The sequence below is a fragment of the Primulina eburnea genome, chromosome 2 (assembly GCF_022965805.1).
Source record: "Primulina eburnea isolate SZY01 chromosome 2, ASM2296580v1, whole genome shotgun sequence".
Lineage (NCBI taxonomy): Eukaryota > Viridiplantae > Streptophyta > Magnoliopsida > Lamiales > Gesneriaceae > Primulina > Primulina eburnea.
In genome coordinates, this window is record NC_133102.1 from 11773508 (window position 1) to 11793388 (window position 19881).

General features: G+C 37.4%; 1 protein-coding gene across 1 annotated transcript; it reads left to right on the forward strand.

The window, feature by feature from the left end:
- Positions 1-8741: 8741 nt before the first annotated feature.
- On the forward strand, positions 8742-14275 carry LOC140822967 (uncharacterized). Its single transcript, XM_073184013.1, has 7 exons — positions 8742-9433; positions 10201-10508; positions 11233-11913; positions 12113-12241; positions 12742-12945; positions 13404-13604; positions 13763-14275. Exons 1-7 carry the CDS (start codon positions 9166-9168, stop codon positions 13883-13885), a joined length of 1914 nt encoding a protein of 637 aa, XP_073040114.1. The 5' UTR covers positions 8742-9165; the 3' UTR covers positions 13886-14275.
- The last annotated feature ends 5606 nt before the right edge of the window (positions 14276-19881 follow it).

The following is a 19881-nucleotide window of genomic DNA, read 5'->3' on the forward strand; positions in this document are numbered from 1 at the left end:
GAATAACTTTTAGGTCAAGCCATCTATTTAAATATGAGAAGTCTTGCAGCCGTACAGTGGGGTTTTTGGAGAGGAGAGAGTTGGACTAGGAAGCTTTTCACATAGAAGAAATTACAAAAGTCCAGCATATATTTGCTCTACATTTTTATGTGATCGGGTTGTCACTTTATTGTGTAGGTGCTGAAGTTTTGTGTGATTGTGGATCACTTTGTTGTGAAGAGAAGCTGCTGGAGTTTTTGGGAGTCTTCGGGAAGGTCGGCAGAGGAGTTCTTACATAGAAGAATATACGAAAGCCGAGCCTATTTTTGATGAGAAGTTTTCGTGTGATCGATTGATCACTTTGCAACGCAGAAAGCTGCTGGAGTATTTTCTGAACACACAAGTTCAGTATTGGAGATTTTCGTGTAAAGTGTTTGAGTGATTGATTCACAGATTTTCCGTGTTGCCGATTGGTGTTGCCAACACTCGGAGACAACACTGACGCAGAGTGTTGGACGAAGAGTGGTTGTGTTTGTTTTAAGCAATACGTTTTTATTTTATGCATCTAGTTTTTATGTGGTTTATTTTGATGCATTTTTAATTCCTTGGAGTGTAAAGGAATTTGCTTTTGTTTTCTCACTAGTATTGTTTTTGGTGTAAACGATTTACATAATTTTTCTAGTGAAATTTTTGCCATGAGGCATCGCACAAGTATTCGTACTGGTGCATAATTTAAAGCTGGTGTTTATTCATTAAAATTATATTTGTGTGTTAAATACTTAACTTCCGCTGCCGTGTTGCGTACAGTGTTGACAACACTGGACACAACACTAACTTCTGATACACACATTATAATAATGTTTTTATATTTATTTCCTGCACAACAACAATTCCTTACAAGTGGTATCAGAGCCAACGCTTGATACACTAAGTGATTGATTCTGGTTTATTGTTGTTTTTTTTTTCCAGGAAATTTAACAGAATCCCGATGGACATATTATCCAAGAATACTGCTGTTTTGAAGGAAAAATGCTGGCTGCAAGTCAACCCGCACGGTGTTGCCTCTGGTGTTGCAACACCGGGCCGCAACACCACTTCAAAATCCTTGTGTCTCAATGCTAAATATCACGGTGACGAACTCACATTTGAATGTGTGCAGGCTATGTATGAGGAGCTATACGAAGATTGGATCAAAAGAAATAAAATAAATTCCATCCTCTCTAAGGATAATGCTGATCTGAAAGAATTTGTGTCTCGACTTGAAGTTGTGCTTAGCAAGAAGGATCTTGAATTGTGCAAAGTCAAGGAGGAGCTTGAGAAGGCCTCAAAGACTCTTGCAAAATTCAACTCAAGTTCGTCAAAACTTGACTCAATGCTAACTATGGGAAAGGACAACATAACTGATCTTGGATATGTTGAAAGCACATATGAACATGGTGAAACTTCCAATTCTAAATCAAAATCAACCATGTTTGTAAAGGCAAGCGAAGACTGCTCTGTCCCCTTAACAGTGAAACCTCCCATGAAGACTCTGTCAATCTCAAAGCAAGCCTCGGAACAAATGCTGAAACAGAATAGAGCTTCCTCTTCTCATTTGAAAGTTGACCCGCCAGTGAAGATGCCACAAACCAAGAAGCAAATGTCAACTTGTAAATCAAAGCAAAGAAAGCGACATTTTATTTGCCACTACTGTCATAAATCAGGTCACATCAAACCTTTCTGTTTTAAACTGAGAAATGACTATATGAATTGGCATGTAAATCTGGTGTTGCCCACTGTGTTGCCCACGGTGTTGCCCAACACCAGGCGCAACACAACAGTCAAGAAACCTCCTGTGAAGAAAGTTTGGGTACCAAAAGCTGTTATTCATTGCAATATCATTTATACTTCTTTAAAAACTAACATTGCAGGTGCATGGTACTTTGACAGTGGGTGCTCACACCACATGACAGGATCTAAAGCACGCCTCACGGATTATGTTGAAGTAAAAGTGGGTGTGTAACCTATGGTGGTGGTGCCAAAGGAAGAATTGTAGGCAAAGGAACCCTGAATGTTGATGGACTTCCTGAACTTCACAATGTTCTACATGTTGAAGAACTTAACTCAAACTTAATAAGCATAAGTCAACTTTGTGATGATGATTTACATGTTAAGTTCAATAAAAATAATTGTGAAGTTTTTAATGATTCCAATGTTTGTGTAATGTCAGGTACTCGTTCTGCTGAAAATTGCTATCAATTGGGAGAAGGTGATGATTGCCGAAGTTCCAAGGTGAGTGAATTAGACGTATGGCATCAAAAACTAGGACATGTGAGCTTCAAGACTTTGAAGAATCTGAGTAAGTTTGATGCTGTGAGAGGTATGCCAAATTTGAGTTCAATTAACGATTATGTTTGTGGACCGTGTCAGAAAGTTAAACAAACCCATGTTGCGCACCCGGTGTTGCAACACTTTGGGACAACACGGTGCCTTGAACTCTTGCATATGGATTTAATGGGTCCGATGGAAGTTGAGAGCTTGGGTGGTAAGAAATATTCGTTTGTTTGTGTTGATGATTTTTCGCATTTTACTTGGGTAAGTTTTCTTAGAGAAAAATCTGATACATTTGATGCTTTTAAGAAGTTGCATGCTAGGATAACAAATCTGTATGATATGAGGGTGGTTAAAATAAGAACCGATCATGGTGAGGAGTTCGAAAATTCTCATTTTGTTTCTTTGTGTCATAAGAAATGTATCAGTCATGAATATTCATCTCCGAAGACCCCTCAAAAATTCGGCATAGCTGAAAGGAAAAATCGAACCCTCCTAGAAATGGCTCGGGTCATGCTTAGTTCTAAAAATGTGTCAAAATGTTTTTGGGCCGAAGCTTTAAATACGGCATGTCACATTTCCAACCGTGTTTATTTAAGGAGTGGTTCTACAATGACCTCATATGAGATTATAATGGGAAGAAAACCAAACCTTAAATATTTTCATATTTTTGGATGTGTAGGTTATGTGTTGAATGATAGAGATCATCTAGCTAAATTTGATTCAAAAATGATAAATGTCTTTTTCTTGGATACTCTACAAATGGTCGTGCTTATCGTGTATTTCATCTGAGAACTAGGACTACAATGGAATCAATTAACGCTGTGTTTGATGATCTTGCAGATCTGATAGTTAAAACACCGGAGGCTGATGTAGAAGAATTGCTGGATATAAGTGAGGCACTGACCAGAAACAGTGTTGAGTCTGGTGTTGAGACCAGTGAAGCAACACCAAGCACAACACCGCCTCTGAACCAACCAGAAACTGTGGATAATGATAACAATGATAATGATGATGTGGTGATTAATCGTGAAAGAGAAATTCCCAGCAAGATTCAGAAGAATCATCCATCATCACAAATCATTGGTGAATTACATGATGGTGTGCAAACAAGAAACAAAGAAAAGGTGGACTACCGCAAAATGATTGGTTTAATCTGCATGAGCTCCACGTTTTCCCAGGTAAGTCACTCGTGTTTTATGTCTCAAATTGAACCCAACAATAATAATGATGGTACATTGTGTCGACTCAAGTGTTATAGACATTTCTAAGAATCCTATTCAACACACTCGAACAAAACACATAGATATAAGACGTCACTTTATTCGAGATTTGGTTGAAAAAGGCATAATTCGACTGGAATTTGTTAGGACTGAGAATCAACTGACTGATATATTCACGAAACCTTTGGATTTTGAGAGATTTTCCAATCTTCGGAAATCTCTCAGCATGTGTGTACTTTAAACATTTGTTCAGTGTTGTCCATGGTGTTGCCAACACCAGAGACAACATCCGTTTGTGCATGACTATTTTTAGGATGTTAGGCATACTGCATAATCATCCTATTTGTGTAATGACTGAACAGTGAAGGCAAATTTCTGAAAGGTACCCTCTGAGTTTTCATACTTCCAATCGTATGTTGAGAAATAGTTTTTGCTCAAATCCAAGGCATTGAATAGTTGAGGACTTTCATGAAAATCGTGATCTTGTCTAAAGTGAAAAGATGACTTGGAAAATGTGAGCAAAAGGAGAAAAACAGAAAAGAGGTAAATAAAAAAAATTGTTTAGAAGAAAATGGAAAAAGCTACCTAGAGGGGTTCATTGAAGACCGTTCTTCTAGTGTGGGAGCTACCACTTCTAAGTAAAAAGTAATGAAAAAAGCTACCTAGGGGAGTCCTTTGAAGACCGTTCTTCTAGTGTGGGAGCTACCATTTCTGATTCAAAAGATTTTTATGGAAGTTTGAATAAAACTAAGAAGTGTTGCCTGGAGGTGTTGCCAACACCAAGTTCAGACACAACACAATTTATACACTGTCTGACATTTCGATATCTCATCATATTTGAGGCATATTTAGGACATGCATATTGATTTTTGTTTCGTGAATTCATCATGTGCAGTGACATATCAGTGTTGACCTATGACAGTTGATAAAAACCTTGATTATCTAGATTTTGAATTTATGTGTATACTTGTGTCAGTGGGTTATAATCGACGTGGGTTTTCACAGGATATTCTTTTGAAATCGTTGTAACACGAGTTTGAATCAATTTTTCTATTTGTTTTTGGGATAGAACCGTAATTAGTGTTTTGGGTAAATTTCGAACATATTACCTTCACCGTGCAAATTCTCTGGAGCTGAAGGATTGAATTGATTTTCTTTTCTAAGAGTAAATATGTTTTGTTGTTGTTAAATGCCTGATAATTACTCTTGCTTGTTCTCATTTACCCTCACAATCTTTCTTACTCTCGTGATTTCTTTGTGGTTTTTTTTCTGTGCTTAACTCCTGATATATCTTTATAATTTTCTCTCACGTTTTACACATAGCTGAGTATAATCTGCTTTTGGAAGTTGGCTTACATTCTGGCCAAAAAGAGGGAGTATGCGGACCAAAAATGCAAAAGAATGATGCTGAGTATCTGGAGTTGCTGAGCTTGAATGAATACTTATACTCTGTCTTTAATGCTCTTTTTAGGTTGCTTTACATGATTAATGAATTTCTCATTCGTATGACTTCTTATGTTTTCAGGTGTTCTAATGATGGTGTTGACAACACTGTCAACAACACCAGTGTTCTAACATGTTTAATTCAGGGGGAGATGAACTTTGACTCAGGGGGAGACACACTCCAATGCAGGGGGAGCTTAACTGACTGCGATGCTAACCAAGATTATCATTTTTGGATGTTTTGTCCAGAAAGGCAAAAAGGGGGAGATTGAAAGGAATATTTTATTCCTTTATTATTTTGCTAAATTGATATTATCAATTTATGATTTTGCCTTTCTAGATTATTAAATCTTGCTTGATTTAATTTAAATGATAATATCTTGGTTTACTTATTTGTAGATTATGAAATCTTGCTTGATTTAATTCTAGATGATAATAACTTGATTGATTTATATCTAGATATTATATGATTTCTTTTTAATATGATTTATATCTCCAAGATATTCTATCCATGTTTAAAAGAGTGTTGTCCCTAATGAAAATATGTTTTCCATATTTTGTAGGACTCTTCTATTGAATAACTTTTAGGTCAAGCCATCTATTTAAATATGAGAAGTCTTGCAGCCGTACAGTGGGGTTTTTGGAGAGGAGAGAGTTGGACTAGGAAGCTTTTCACATAGAAGAAATTACAAAAGTCCAACATATATTTGCTCTACATTTTTATGTGATCGGGTTGTCACTTTATTGTGTAGGTGCTGAAGTTTTGTGTGATTGTGGATCACTTTGTTGTGAAGAGAAGCTGCTGGAGTTTTTGGGAGTCTTCGGGAAGGTCGGCAGAGGAGTTCTTACATAGAAGAATATACGAAAGCCGAGCCTATTTTTGATGAGAAGTTTTCGTGTGATCGATTGATCACTTTGCAACGCAGAAAGCTGCTGGAGCATTTTCTGAACACACAAGTTCAGTATTGGAGATTTTCGTGTGAAGTGTTTGAGTGATTGATTCACAGATTTTCCGTGTTGCCGATTGGTGTTGCCAACACTCGGAGACAACACTGACGCAAAGTGTTGGACGAAGAGTGGTTGTGTTTGTTTTAAGCAATACGTTTTTATTTTATGCATCTAGTTTTTATGTGGTTTATTTTGATGCATTTTTAATTCCTTGGAGTGTAAAGGAATTTGCTTTTGTTTTCTCACTAGTATTGTTTTTGGTGTAAACGATTTACATAATTTTTCTAGTGAAATTTTTGCCATGAGGCATCGCACAAGTATTCGTACTTGTGCATAATTTAAAGCTGGTGTTTATTCATTAAAATTATATTTGTGTGTTAAATACTTAACTTCCGCTGCCGTGTTGCGTACAGTGTTGACAACACTGGACACAACACTAACTTCTGATACACACATTATAATAATATTTTTATATTTATTTCCTGCACAACAACAATTCCTTACAGATACATTGGTTCTGGCTTGAATGGTTTTCGAAGCTTGGAACCTACGCATGTCTTGGACCAAAACGATTTACTAAATTTTTGTTTGAAAAAGAAAAAGAGGAAGGATGAATGACACAAAATAATAATCGGACGACTTTGTTATTATCCACTTTCACTAACTTTTAATTTTGTATTATATAATTTTGTATTATATACAATTGTTAAACTTTTAATTTTAAAATTTTAAAACATGATGTAGTTGTAATAATTTGACAAATGAATTGCACGACTTAGTGGTGTGATAGGAAACAATTTTTTTTTTTAAATTCCTCTTTCTAAGCAGTTTTATGTTGTCAATATGAATGGAATCATTATTTTAGTTAAAAACAATTTTTCTTTAGACAAATCTGTATCAAACAAAATTATATATTAACTTAAAAGGGTTATATTTACATATTTGAAGTGGCTATATAAAAAAGACCAAGCTAATTACTCTCACATATTTTAGTTGACCTTGAATTTATTTAGAAATAAAAGGTTGTTTACAAAGTCTCTGGTGAACGTCCTTTCAAAAAATATAAAATAATTTTTTATGGATTAAATGGAATATGATATTTGTTCGAAGACGATATCATAAGTTTAAATTTTTTTTTTAAATTGAATACGAAATTTGTTCGGAGATGATATCATAAGTTTTTTTTTTTTAAAAAAAGTCATAAGGTTCGATTAGGACTAATATTAAATGACAAAAACTTCTATAAAACGGTCTCACATGTCGTATTTTGTGATACAGATCTCTTATTTGTATCATCCATAAAAAAATATTATTTTTTACGCTAAGAATATTACTTTTATTATGAATATCGGTAGGATTGACCCGTCTCACAGATAAAAATTCGTGAGATCGTCTTATAGATAAAAATTCGTGAGACCGTTTCACAAAAGATTTATTAATATTAAATTTATATTTAAAAGGAAGTCATAAGAAAAAGTAAGTCTGTAGGTTGCACGCCCCGACTTTATTCAATCTTCGGGATGCTCAAAAGGGGGAAGAAAGGGACAAAAGAGTCCAAAAACTAAAGCTGACAGGTATGCAATAGGTCAGCCGAGGGGAATCAGTGTCGCCACATTAATTAATTCATTAATTACTCTCCTTAAACCACTAACCCCCGCCTATTAATTGTGTTTTATTGCATACTTAATTTGTTATTATTTATTTCTTATCACTCTAATTAAATTAATACTATGGTTTCTTTCTATTGTCTTAAATATATATATATATATATATTTCAGTTTTTACGTTAAGTTATATATTTTTAATTTTATTAATATACTTCTATTAATTAGTTCTGAATGAATTAAATAAAGTTAAAATATGAAGTTAATAAGCAAGCTTTTTTTTCAATGCTTTTATTAATAATTGTAAAAAAAACATATATTTCTGGACTGAGGAACTAATATACTTTAGGACATTGTAGCAAAAACAATATAATTAAAATATTTAAAAATGTATAATACTTCAAACACTATGTTTCAATCTTAAATTATTTCCAAAAAATCTAATGCTTCTGGCTTATTAAAAAACATAACTAGTAGTGGTCATGCAAATCTAATATTTTTTCAGCTATATATATTAGTTCTCAAGTTTTATGTTTGAATTCATTTTTCAACCATGCAAATTTTTTTTGTCAATATTTATTTAACCAAAAATTATTGTACTTCTTTTTAATATAGTTTTGTTATACCTAGTGATATTTTTTTACAGCGAAATATTTGGATAGTCGATTTCATCGAATAAATGTGAACATATTTAATAATTATTTGACAAAAACTTGGGTGAGACGGTCTCACGGATCGTATCTGTGAGACGGATCTCTTATTTGGGCCATCCATTAAAAATATTACGTTTTATGCTAAGAGTATTATACTTTTTATTGTGAATATGAGTAGGATTGACCCGTCTCACGGATTAAGATCTGTGAAACGGTCTCATATGAGATCCACTCTAATTGTTTTTGTTGGTAGATAAATAAACTGTGAGGTTTGAGTTGTTGTATGATTTAAAAAGAGTGAGTCTCATGTGAGATCGTCTCACGGATCTTAATCTGTGAGACGGGTCAACCATACCCATATTCATAATAAAAAGTAATACTCTTAGTATAAAAAGTAATACTTTTTTATGAATGACCCAAATAAGAGATCCGTCTCACGAATACGACCGTGAGACCGTTTCACATGGGTTTTTGCCATATTTTAATAAATCAAAATAATTTTGCTAAAAAAAGAGGTGAAAATAACAGTCGGAGGGTTGAAATTGGAATTACACCTTTCCTACAAACGCCAGTTCAGATTCGATGAAAACAACTGGAGATTACCAAGAAAATGAATAATCCCCAAATTTGAACACCCACAGCACACACTGATTATCTCTCTCTCTCTCTGTCTCTCACCGGTAAACATCTGAGAAAGAAGAGAATCGCAACTGTCAAGCAGGGATTCATTGGAAAATCGAGAACTACAAAAGATTACTTGAAGTTTTGGATGAATTTTGTTGGATTGATGCGAGGGTGTGGCTGTGGTGGCGCCGGAGGATTGCCGGCAATCGGTTTGGCGCCGGGAGATGGGTGGTGCGACGCCGTTCCCTCTGGATCGTGTTTTTTCTTATTGCTTTAGCGTTTTGATCTCGTACCGATCTCGTACTTTGTAGGTATATTCGGAAAATTTTCTAATATAATTTTGTAGTTTTAGATTGGTTCTTTGTTGTATTTTGGAAAAAAATGGTGGTGAAAGGTGGTTGGTGGTGGGAGAAGCTTCGGAGATGTGTACGGACGGTATATTTCGTGGTGGCGATGGTGGCGTCGCTCTTGGTAGTGTCGTTGCCGGTGGTGGTGGCGATCAGCGATGCAGTTTTGCCTTGTTTGCTAATTTCTAGCTTTACTTGCGTTAGATGCTACAGTTTTCGGGAGCATTTGCAGAGATATTCATTCAAGAGCTCGCTCATCGATATTCCTCTTGTCTCTATCATCAGATCTATAATCATCACATGTATGTTTTTCTTTTCTCATTTGCTGCTTTTCCTGTGATAATTGATGAATTATTTTTTTTTTGATAGGAATAATTGATGAATTATTCAGTTTCAGTGAGTGAATGCGTGAATGGTACTCTATATAGATTCTAAAAGTCTAGCTTTTTATTTTTTGTTTTCTTTCTGTGCACAGCAAGAAACGGACATGGCTAAAGTAACTGGATGAAATTCAGTAATCTTGTTTTATATTTGGGTGTGTATTTTTATGTGTGTTTGCTATATGATAATGTTACTTAAAGAGGTGACATCTAATTTACTCTGAAATAAGCGGACGTATCGGATTCCAGATTCCGTATGTGACGAAAATTTTTTAGTGATTCTTTTTTTCTTTCTCAAGTCCAAACTTTAGTTCCTTCAAACTAGGCTGTATTATTTTAGCGTTTCATTTTTCTTGAGTTCGTTGACACCATTAGGACATAGTTAAATTGAGGTCCGCAACATAATGAAATCATTTGAGAAGAGTTAAATCTCTATTAACTGGTTGTTTAACCCCATTTTAGATTCTCGGTCTCGTTTTTCCTTTCCGCTGGTAATTTTGTGTCGTAACTATGTCATTTGAGAGATCATGTCAAAGAATTTTTTTTAATTTTTTTTTTTGGCATTTGTTCTCCGCGGTGGGTTGTGTTTTGCGTTGCCAAACAGCTGTTTAACCAGAATATTTTCACATTTTAAGGCATAATTTGCAATGCTAAATTCACTTGGTTTTTTATTTGTCAAATGAGAGCAGGTGTATATACATTGTGCGATGGTCCAGCACTGTCCCATGGGCCCTATCTAGGAACTGTAACATTCTGCTCCCTCGTTTCAATACTTCTTCTTTCCATCAAGACTTGTGTTTTCAGTGTCAATTCTCAACTTGAATCTGAAACTCCAACTTCCCTGTCAAGAAGAAGGCTCCATCTTAAGAAGTCTTGGGGAATGCCTGTTTTGTTTCTCTCGTCCGTTGTCTTTGCTCTTGGACACATTGTTGTGGCCTACCGTACAAGTTGCAAAGCCAGAAGGAAACACATGTTTCACCGTGTGGATCCGGAAGCTGTAAGTTCATGATATATATAACCCAACATCTTGTATTTATAATTACTGCTTTACTGCTAATGTCATAATCATGAGAAATGCAAGGTTAAGTAAGGTTTATTATTGTCAAGCATAGGAGTAAAGTGAAACATGAAGCATGCTCTTTGTTGAAGTATGCGTCCTGAGGGATAATATGGTGAAATCTAAAAAATTGACGAAAATTTAATATCGCGAAACATACCCTTTACAGAGTATTGAACAGTGATAAGACAAACAATCATTAGTTTATTGGCAAGAATAAAGACTGTTATCTTTCAGTTCACCTTGTACTTAAGATCTCCGTGTTTAAGGCACACTTAAAAGCACATTGGACCTTCAATGCACATCAGAATTAGGGGTTTTACCGTTAAGATGCCTGCTTCATTGAAGGGTTGCGCCTTGGCTCGTGTTAAGTCTCAAGGGGTAAAACTTACTGTGACTGGAGCCTGGGCACCAATCATGGGTTTTCAATAACTGTGATGTTTACCATAAGTTTGGGAAGATTTAACTAGTGTAGTATGAATAATAATGCCATGATGATTTAATCTCAAATTTGATGAAAGTTAATGAACTTTTGGTTTTTGTATGAGTATTTTCCAATTATGTTGTCTTCATTAGTTGATCATGCTCTTTGCAAAATGCAACCTAACATATTAAAAAATGTTGCACCAAATAATCAGCTTGTATCACCTTATGTAATTATCAGGTTCTTTCTTGCAAATTGATTTTCCCTGGTTACCAAAAGGTTCCGCGCTCACCCACTCCATCTGCTGGGAAAACCTTCAAAGATGGTGAAATGAGGAGAAAAACACCACTATCAGTGCATAATGGTGGGGAACTTCCAGTTAGTTTACTAGCTGATGTTGACAGCTTATTTATTTCATGCCAAAGGCTAACAGTTCACTACAAGATAAGCATGCCAGGATCGCCCCCCCGTTCCTTGTCCTCCACTACCCTTTTTGACCATCCCTCATTAAGCGTTCCACTTAAAACCCAATTTAATATGCACAGGAGCATCAGTAACCAGTTCCATAACAGTTCATCAACTTTGTATACTCCCCTCCTTGCCAGTTCTCCATCATCCCCAATATCTGAAGGCATGCCTATTTTGAGCTTAAATGAGCTGTATGAGGATGATGAATTACACAAACTTGGGTCTCCCCCAGTGGAACAAGATATAGAAGTAAATGAACAATTTGGTATTGTTTTAGTGCATGGGTTTGGAGGGGGGGTCTTCTCTTGGAGAAAGGTAATGGGTACCCTGGCCAGTCAGGTTGGTTGTGCTGTTGCTGCTTTTGACAGGCCAGGATGGGGTTTGACATCAAGACCAAGGCACAAAGATTGGGAAGAAAATCAGTTGCCTAATCCTTACAAACTTGACAATCAGGTAATATTGTCATCTTCAATTATTATTATATGGAAGTTAATATGAATGCATCAAACTTTACTGATATTCCCTTTGTCTCACTGTTGAACACAACATTTTGTTTTCAAAGAAGTCAATTGGGGAATATGTCTGCACTCAAAATCAAACCTGTCTTACTAGCTCACTCAGTTGCATTAAAATTTACGGCTTGTTTTGTCAGGTGGATCTGCTTCTTTCATTTTGCTTAGGCATAGGTTTTTCTTCAGTTGTCCTTGTTGGGCATGATGATGGTGGACTGCTCGCTTTGAAAGCTGCCCAAAGAGTTCAGTCATCAGCAAATATGAATGCTGTGAGTTGGCTTCTTGTTGAATTTTGTTACATCTGTAAATTCTCTGAGTTTTCTGTTTGCATTGCACTTGTTAATTGTGATTCCTACGGGGAAATCTTCGAACTGTGTTAGTGGGTACAATGGAAATTTATATCTTGCCGATTCTGCCTTTGCAACCCAATCTTGCAAGTGAATCATGACAAGTTTAAATTTTCTGCTGTAAAATATTGAATGTCATTTTTGTCCAAGATCAAGAAAACTGAGATGCAGTGGATGAAAATTTGACAGATTATGGTTCACTCCTGGAGTTCTGGCAAACAATTGAATTATGCTTTGTTTCATCAATCAGTAAATTAGAAAGCTGATTTATGCTCATGATATAGTACCAGTTCTTAGTTTGTTATTATTGATGATCAAGATCATAGTTTATTTCTGTATGATGATGATTCTGCTGTGGAAAATTTGTGCCTTCTGTTGTCTCTTTCTTACTAAAGAAATATTCCCCGTGTCATGTTTTTCAGCTTGAAATAAAGGGTGTTATATTACTAAATGCAAGCTTGTCAAGAGAGTTAGTTCCTGCCTTCGCAAGGATATTGTTACGCACCTCACTCGGAAAGAAACACTTGGTGAGACCTCTGCTTCGAACAGAAATTACTCAAGTGGTCAATCGGCGTGCTTGGTATGACACTGCCAAGCTAACAACTGAAGTGTTAAGCCTTTATAAGGTACTTTTGGTGGTATCTAAAATATTCCATGCATCAGTTCTCCGCTAAACTACATCATTTTTTTTATCTGTGCATATTGACATTTTGGTATTTTTTTCAAAATGCTTATTTACATATGCCATAACACATTATGTTTGAAAACACGTGCTTAGATACTGACTCGGGGTATTTTAGTTTCATATAACTAATGCTTTATATATATTTGTGGTGATTCTGTCAGCCATTATACAATCATATTCGTTTAACTTATATACAGTGATATGTTATCTCTGCATAATACATAATTCATAAAGCTGCTTTTTCAAATTTTAAAATAAAATAAAATTTATCCATATTTTCGTGATTATTCTGATTTTCTTTTAGTTATATCATATGGCTGATTCGGTAAATTGGCATGACAGGCCACTGAATCATTCCTCTGAAAATTCTATTTATTTTATTGTTCTGTATGACCTTAGGCCCCATTGTACGTGGAAGGCTGGGATGAGGCGCTTCATGAAATAGGGAAACTATCCTACGAAAGTGTGTTATCACCACAGAATGCTGCGGCACTGCTTAGTGCTGTCGAATCATTGCCGATTCTAGTTATTTCTGGGGCTGAAGATGTTCTCGTCCCTCTGAAATCTGTTCAAACTATGGCTTGTAAACTTGTAAATTCTGTAAGTTCTTTATTTTATACTCTCATTTGCACTTTTTCTAACTAATTTGTGTTTCTTTCTTTTTTTTTTTCTACGATTTTAAACAGTATACCTACATGTAACAATGTTTCTTATTATTATTCCCATCTTCTAATTATTCATAACCATGTATCCTCCAGAGATTGGTAGCTATATCCGGGTGTGGCCATCTTCCTCACGAGGAGTGCCCCAAGGCATTACTCGCGGCTATATCACCATTCATTAGCAAGCTTATATCGAAATCAGATTTACAAAATCAATAGGATCCATTTTTTTCCTCCTCCTCTCAGGCTGCTATCCGCCAGATGTAAAATGCGCAAGCTGCGTAGCCACGAGCTATCTTAGTATGGGCTCGACTCAATAGTGTTACATTTAGTGTTCAATTTAACGGCCTTCAATGTTTTTGGTTCTCCTTGTAAATAAGCTCCCAAAAGGATGAGCTCAAGTTCCTCTCTCCGTTTGGGGTGTGTTTTTTGACGTGTAATTGGAAATTTCCTTAACTCTTTTCTTCCCCAGTTTGTTTTATGTTTTTCTTCAGTGGTATCTCGTGATACTGTTAATTTAGGAGTTATTTACCATTTGAATTGAAAGTGGCACTCGCAACGTACGTTGTTTCTGAGGAAGTGAATGCCAGTAATTTGTAGGTTTTTTCATTTTTCTGAATTTTCCTTTGGAAAAACTACCAGTGGGAGCACGGTATCTGTGACACCCTAAATGCATCACTCTTCGTGGTATATTTGTTGAAATGAAGGTTTTTATTTATACAACATAATTTTTCCTTTAAACTGGGCCATTGTGTATATAATTTTAGAAAATATTAAATAATTAACTTTTGCAAGTTTTTTTTTTTTACATATAATATTTGTTTAATGTTTTTATATTTAATATTATACGTAATATTTGTAATTTTTAATTTTTTCAGGCATAATGTTTTTATTATGATAAAAATCTCATATTTCAATTATTAATATTTTTAATGTTTTTTTTTAAACATCGGTTACTTTGATTATTGATTGAAAGAACTGATTTTATTTCAATTTTAGTAAGAAACGGGTCGACTCGATTAGCCTAAAAAGAAGTTCAAACTCAGTTTTTTTAGTTAAAACTCAGTTTTTTTTTTAAAATCTATACCATATCACACAACCATAAATAAACAGTCTCATCATCCCAATATCGTATAACAACTATCAAAACAAAAAGCTGCAACAGCAACATATACTCAACAATAACATAATATTGTTCTAATATTATATATTGATTCGTTCAGTTTTTCATTATTAATTTTTAGTTGGCCAACGTATAATTTTCGGGTTTTCCATCTTGGTCATAAGCCTAATATATTCCACCACTAGTGTTTTTCCTATCTCGAATTTAATCCGTTGCTTTCCTGAATCGATTTCCAAGTATTCACCACATTTTCACATTTAATGTATCAAGCCATACATTGTATAATCATTCTGAAGTATTGATATCGTTTCAAAAAAAAAACAAAAAAAAAAATGCTCCTATTGCATTTCACATTCATGATTTGAGCAGTATATTGCTTGGATGGAAACCTCGGGATCCTCTAATTGTATCTTCCTTAGAGCCATTCTCGTGTATCATTTCATCCATGATCCATAGCTTCTATCCAAAACAATTTCTTACAATGATGGTTGGGTTGCCTTGTGCTCCACCATCTCGGAACGATTCAACCTCCAAACAAATGAACTTAGTGAATGCTGCGGCAGGAAGGCGGGTGGTGATACTCCCATAGGAGCGCGTGTCACGGATGATCTGAGAAACTAAATGGATAGCCCGAATCAGAGTCTATACATAATGATTTTTGCAGCAACCGGGACATTTTCTCCCCGAGCAATCAGAAGCCCGGGCTCTCATGCAAGCTCCCGGGAACCTTCTACCCGGGTTACCTCGAGAAGCGCACCACACTCGAGTGTATCAGTATGGGCTACCTCATGCTTGACAATCATTATTGTCAGAACTACATGGGTTTGGCGTGTCAGGAAGTCAAAGTCATTAGAAACAGGGTATGGACAGCCGCCTTACCATACTTAGTACGTGGGCATTGAAAACAAGGTAATCATGAGATTTTCTACTATAAATAACAGGTACGCATCTCATTTAAAGCATTCTGGATTCTGGAATTTTGAACTATCAAGCACTCACGTATATCACCACATATACAGTCATTTTACTCTTCTTCACCTGCTGACTTAAGCATCGGAGTCGCTAAACCGGAAACTCCTCCGGCACCCATTCACGAGTTCATTTCATTGTCTGTAGGTTACAGTTGAAGCCATATTATAGAGAAATAACTTCATCACAAGTTGTATTTCCTTGCTCACTTTTCTAAACATAACACTTATATAATCATTCGGTGAATTGCCCCGACCCAGCTCAACCGATTCACCTGGATAAACATCATTGGCGCCGTCTATAAGAAATTGAGATCAAGACGTTGATATTGCTCCTACCAAACGAACCAACCCAGATACTTCCCGGCTCCAGGAGATGATGCACTAGTCTCTGGACAATGTGGTATTCCACCCACAGGACCTCCAAATGTCATTACTTTATCCCCGGAGGAGTTGGCTCGGATTATATCCGAGGCGATGGAGAAAGCTGTAGCTCGGAGAGACCCCTCTCATCATGCTACACAGCCGGGAGGAGAACATGAGAGAAAGGAAGAGGTATGAGATGAGGAAGCAAGGATGGAAGAAAGAGAATCTAGCGCCGAGTTCAAGTCCCCGACTATGGCGGAGGAGTTGCAAGAGTTAAGGCAAAAGATGAGAGTGTTGGAGGGGCATATGGAAGACCAGAGTCATTCTCGGGTAGTCATAAAGGATGCCCGTTTGCTGAAGCTATTGTCCGAGAACCTCTTCCCAGGAACTTTAAATCTGCCAAAGTCAAGGATTATGATGACAATGCAGACCCCGAGGAACATTTGGACAGGTTCAAGAATATAGCCATGTTGCACTGTTATGCTGACAGAATCAAGTGAAAGGTATTTTTGACCACTCTGGTTGACTCGACTCAGAGGTGGTTTGAAGGATTGGCCCCTCAGAGTATCCATTCTTTTGATGATTTTCAGAAGGTGTTTCTATACCATTTTAGTAGCAGCAAGAAATACAAAAAGACGGCATTCAGTGTTTTGAAGTTAAACAAAGCTCGGAAGAGAGTCTGATGGCTTATATTCAAAGATTTAACAGAGTTGGTTTGGATGTCCCTTCTTGTACCCCAGATACTAAGACAATTGCATTAACGCAAGGGCTGAGGGAGGGTGAATTTTTCTGATCACTAACAAAGAATACGCCTGGGGATTTTGAAGATCTGCTAGCCCGAGCAAAAAAGTATATTAATATGGAGGAAGAGCAGAAGCAAAAGAGGGAGGCGGTGAAGAGAGAGGGGAGACCAGGTATCTAAGCCTGAGGAGAGAGGGCAGAGAAAAGGTATCCCGGGGCATTTTTCTCATCACGTGCCCCTGAAGATTACCTGGGACAGGGAGGTCCAAGAATGTAGTAGGGATTTGCTTCCATCTCAACAATTTACCAGGCTTGAGAAGAAGGTATTTTGTACCCTTCACAAGGTGTGTTACCACAACACAGAGGACTGCAAAACGCTAAAGAGAGATTATGTCCCACCAGCTGTCCAGGGACATAATCAAGCAATCAAGAGACCGAGATTGCCACCTTGGGAAGCTCGGCCGCCTGATCCCAGTGCCAGGGAATATTCGAGAAGTGCCTCGAGAGGGAGAAGAAATTTCGAGCCCGAAAGTAAGAAGTCTTCACCTCTTGTCTTGGGGGTAATTAAAATAATTTCCGGAGGATTTACTGATGGAGACTCCAATCGGGCTCGTAAGTCGAGGAGCAGAAGATATTGCATAGAGGTGGAAGGAGTGAGGAGGAGCGAAGCAGTTATCAGTTTTGGCTCGGAGGATCTTAAGGACGTTAATCTTCCCCACAATGGTGCCTTGGTAATTCAAGTCAGTGTAGCAAATTATGATATTTCGAGAGTCTTTGTTGACTCAGGAAGCTCTGTAAATGTCATTTTCAAAGAGGCCATCGCGCAGATGAATTTACAAGGGTACCAGTTGGAGACAGTGGAGACAACACTTTTTGGCTTTGCTAGCCAAGCTGTATATTCAGAGGGGGAGATTGTCCTGCCCTTAACTTTGGGCACTTAGGAGGTGAGGAAGACGGTGATGACCACTTTCACTGTTGTGTATACCCTATCATCTTATAATATCATCCTGGGGCGGCCGGTCATGAACGAGCTAAGGGCCGTAGCGTCCACCTACCACCAAAATATTAAGTTCCCGGTGGGAAGACACATGGGTGAAGTCCGGGGAGATCAACCTTCTTCCCAGAAATTCTATGTAGAAGCGGCCCAGGTGGATCAGAAGATAACAAGATCAAGGAAGGAGGGAATGAGACCAAGTGGTTGTGAAGAGGTGGAGAGGGTAGTCGGGAAGTGGGAAGTCTTGTGGCCGAGGAAGAGCAGGAGGTGGTGGAAATTGGACCAGGCAAGGAGATCCGGGCCACTCGGGACCTTGACTCATCCATCGGGTTAGTTTAATAAATTGTTTAAAAACTAATGTTGATGTTTTTGCCTGGTCCCAGTAGGAATTGATAGGGATCTCACCCTGATAGCTGAGCATCACTTGAAAATCCTCTCGGGATCTCGACATGTGAAGCAGAAGAAGTGACATTTTAGTCCAAAGAAGTAAAAAGTAATTGATTGACATGTTCAAGATTTGCTGAAAGCCGGTCACATTTGGGAAATACAATTTCCTACCTGTCTCTCGAATGTGGTGCTGGTACTAAAATCTATCGGGAAGTGGAGGATGTGTGTTGATTTCAGGGATCTCAACAAATATTGCCCCAAAGACCATTATCCTCTGCCTAGAATTGATCTGTTGGTGGATTCCATCTCTGGGTATGAACTGCTTAGTTTCATGGATGCTTACCAGGGATATCATCAAATTCCCCTGGCCAAGAATGTTCAAGACAAGGCCAGCTTCATCACTTCGGGAGGCACATTCTGCTGTGTTATCATGCATTTTGGATTGAAGAACGCCGGGGCCACCTATCAGCGTCTCATGAACAAAGTGTTTGAGAAGCAGTTGTGCAGAAATGTAGAGGTGTATGTGAATGATATCTTGGGCAAGTCCAAGGAGGTTTCTGTTTTCATCTCTGACTTGGAAGAGAATTTTGCCACTCTGATGCAATATGAATTTAGCTCAACCCGGCCAAGTGTATCTTTGGCGTGAAGAGTGGCAAATTTCTAGGTTTTGTAGTTACTGACCGAGGGAGCGAGGTGAATCAAGAAAAGTCAAATAAGTGCTAAACATACCGTCCCCTAGATCTGTCTGGGAAGTGCAGAAGTTGACTGGGAGAATTTCTTCTCTTTCCCGGTTGATATCCCGGTCAGCACATCAGAGTTATCCATTTTTTTAGGTTCTTAGGAAGGCACAGAAGTTTGGGTGAGATGAGAAGTGTGAACAGGCCTTCCAAGACCTTAAAAGTCATCTGGTAGAGCTTTCTGCCTTAGTGAAGCCAGTGACCGAGGAGAAATTATTTATTTATCTGTCCACCACGGAGTATGCTGTCAGCTCGGTACTTGTGAAGGAAGAGGGCTCTGATCAGAAGCATGTCTATTATGTCAGCCATGCTCTTAGGGTCCCCGAGCTCCGATATAATTAAGTGGAGAAGACATCTCTCGCTCTTGTTATGACTGCCCAAAAACTGCAACCTTATTTTCTGTCGCATCAAATTATTGTGCTGACTAATAGTTATCTTCAGAGGATTATGACTCATTCAGAATTTTCTGGAAGAATGATCAAGTGGACAGTGGAGCTAGGAGAATATGATATTGAGTATAGGCCTCGGGTTGCCATCAAAGCTCAAGCCTTGTCAGATTTCTTATTAGTGATGGTTCAACCTGATGAAGAGGAGGTATGGAGGGTGTTCGGGATGGGGGCGTCTAGCCTTTCTGGATGGTGGGTAGGAGTAGTAATAACAGCTCCCTTAGGAGAGAAGATTAAACCGACACTAAGAATTGAATCTCGGGTGACTAACAACGAGGCAGAGTACGAGGCTATTCTCGCCGGCATCTGAGCTGCCCAAGAAGTTGGAGCCTCTCGGATCATTCTGTATTCTGATTCAAAATTGACCACTAAGCAGATAAAGGGCATTTATGAAGTTAAGGATGACATGATGCTTAAATATCTCAAGCTCAATAAAGCCCAGTCAGAAGTTTT

Coding starts and splice junctions, on each gene's coding strand:
- LOC140822967 (XM_073184013.1), top strand. CDS start 9,166: ATGGTGGTGAAAGGTGGTTGGTGGTGGGAGAAGCTTCGGAGATGTGTA. Junction 9,434..10,200: donor CAGATCTATAATCATCACAT/GTATGTTTTTCT, acceptor AAATGAGAGCAG/GTGTATATACATTGTGCGAT. Junction 12,242..12,741: donor CATCAGCAAATATGAATGCT/GTGAGTTGGCTT, acceptor CATGTTTTTCAG/CTTGAAATAAAGGGTGTTAT.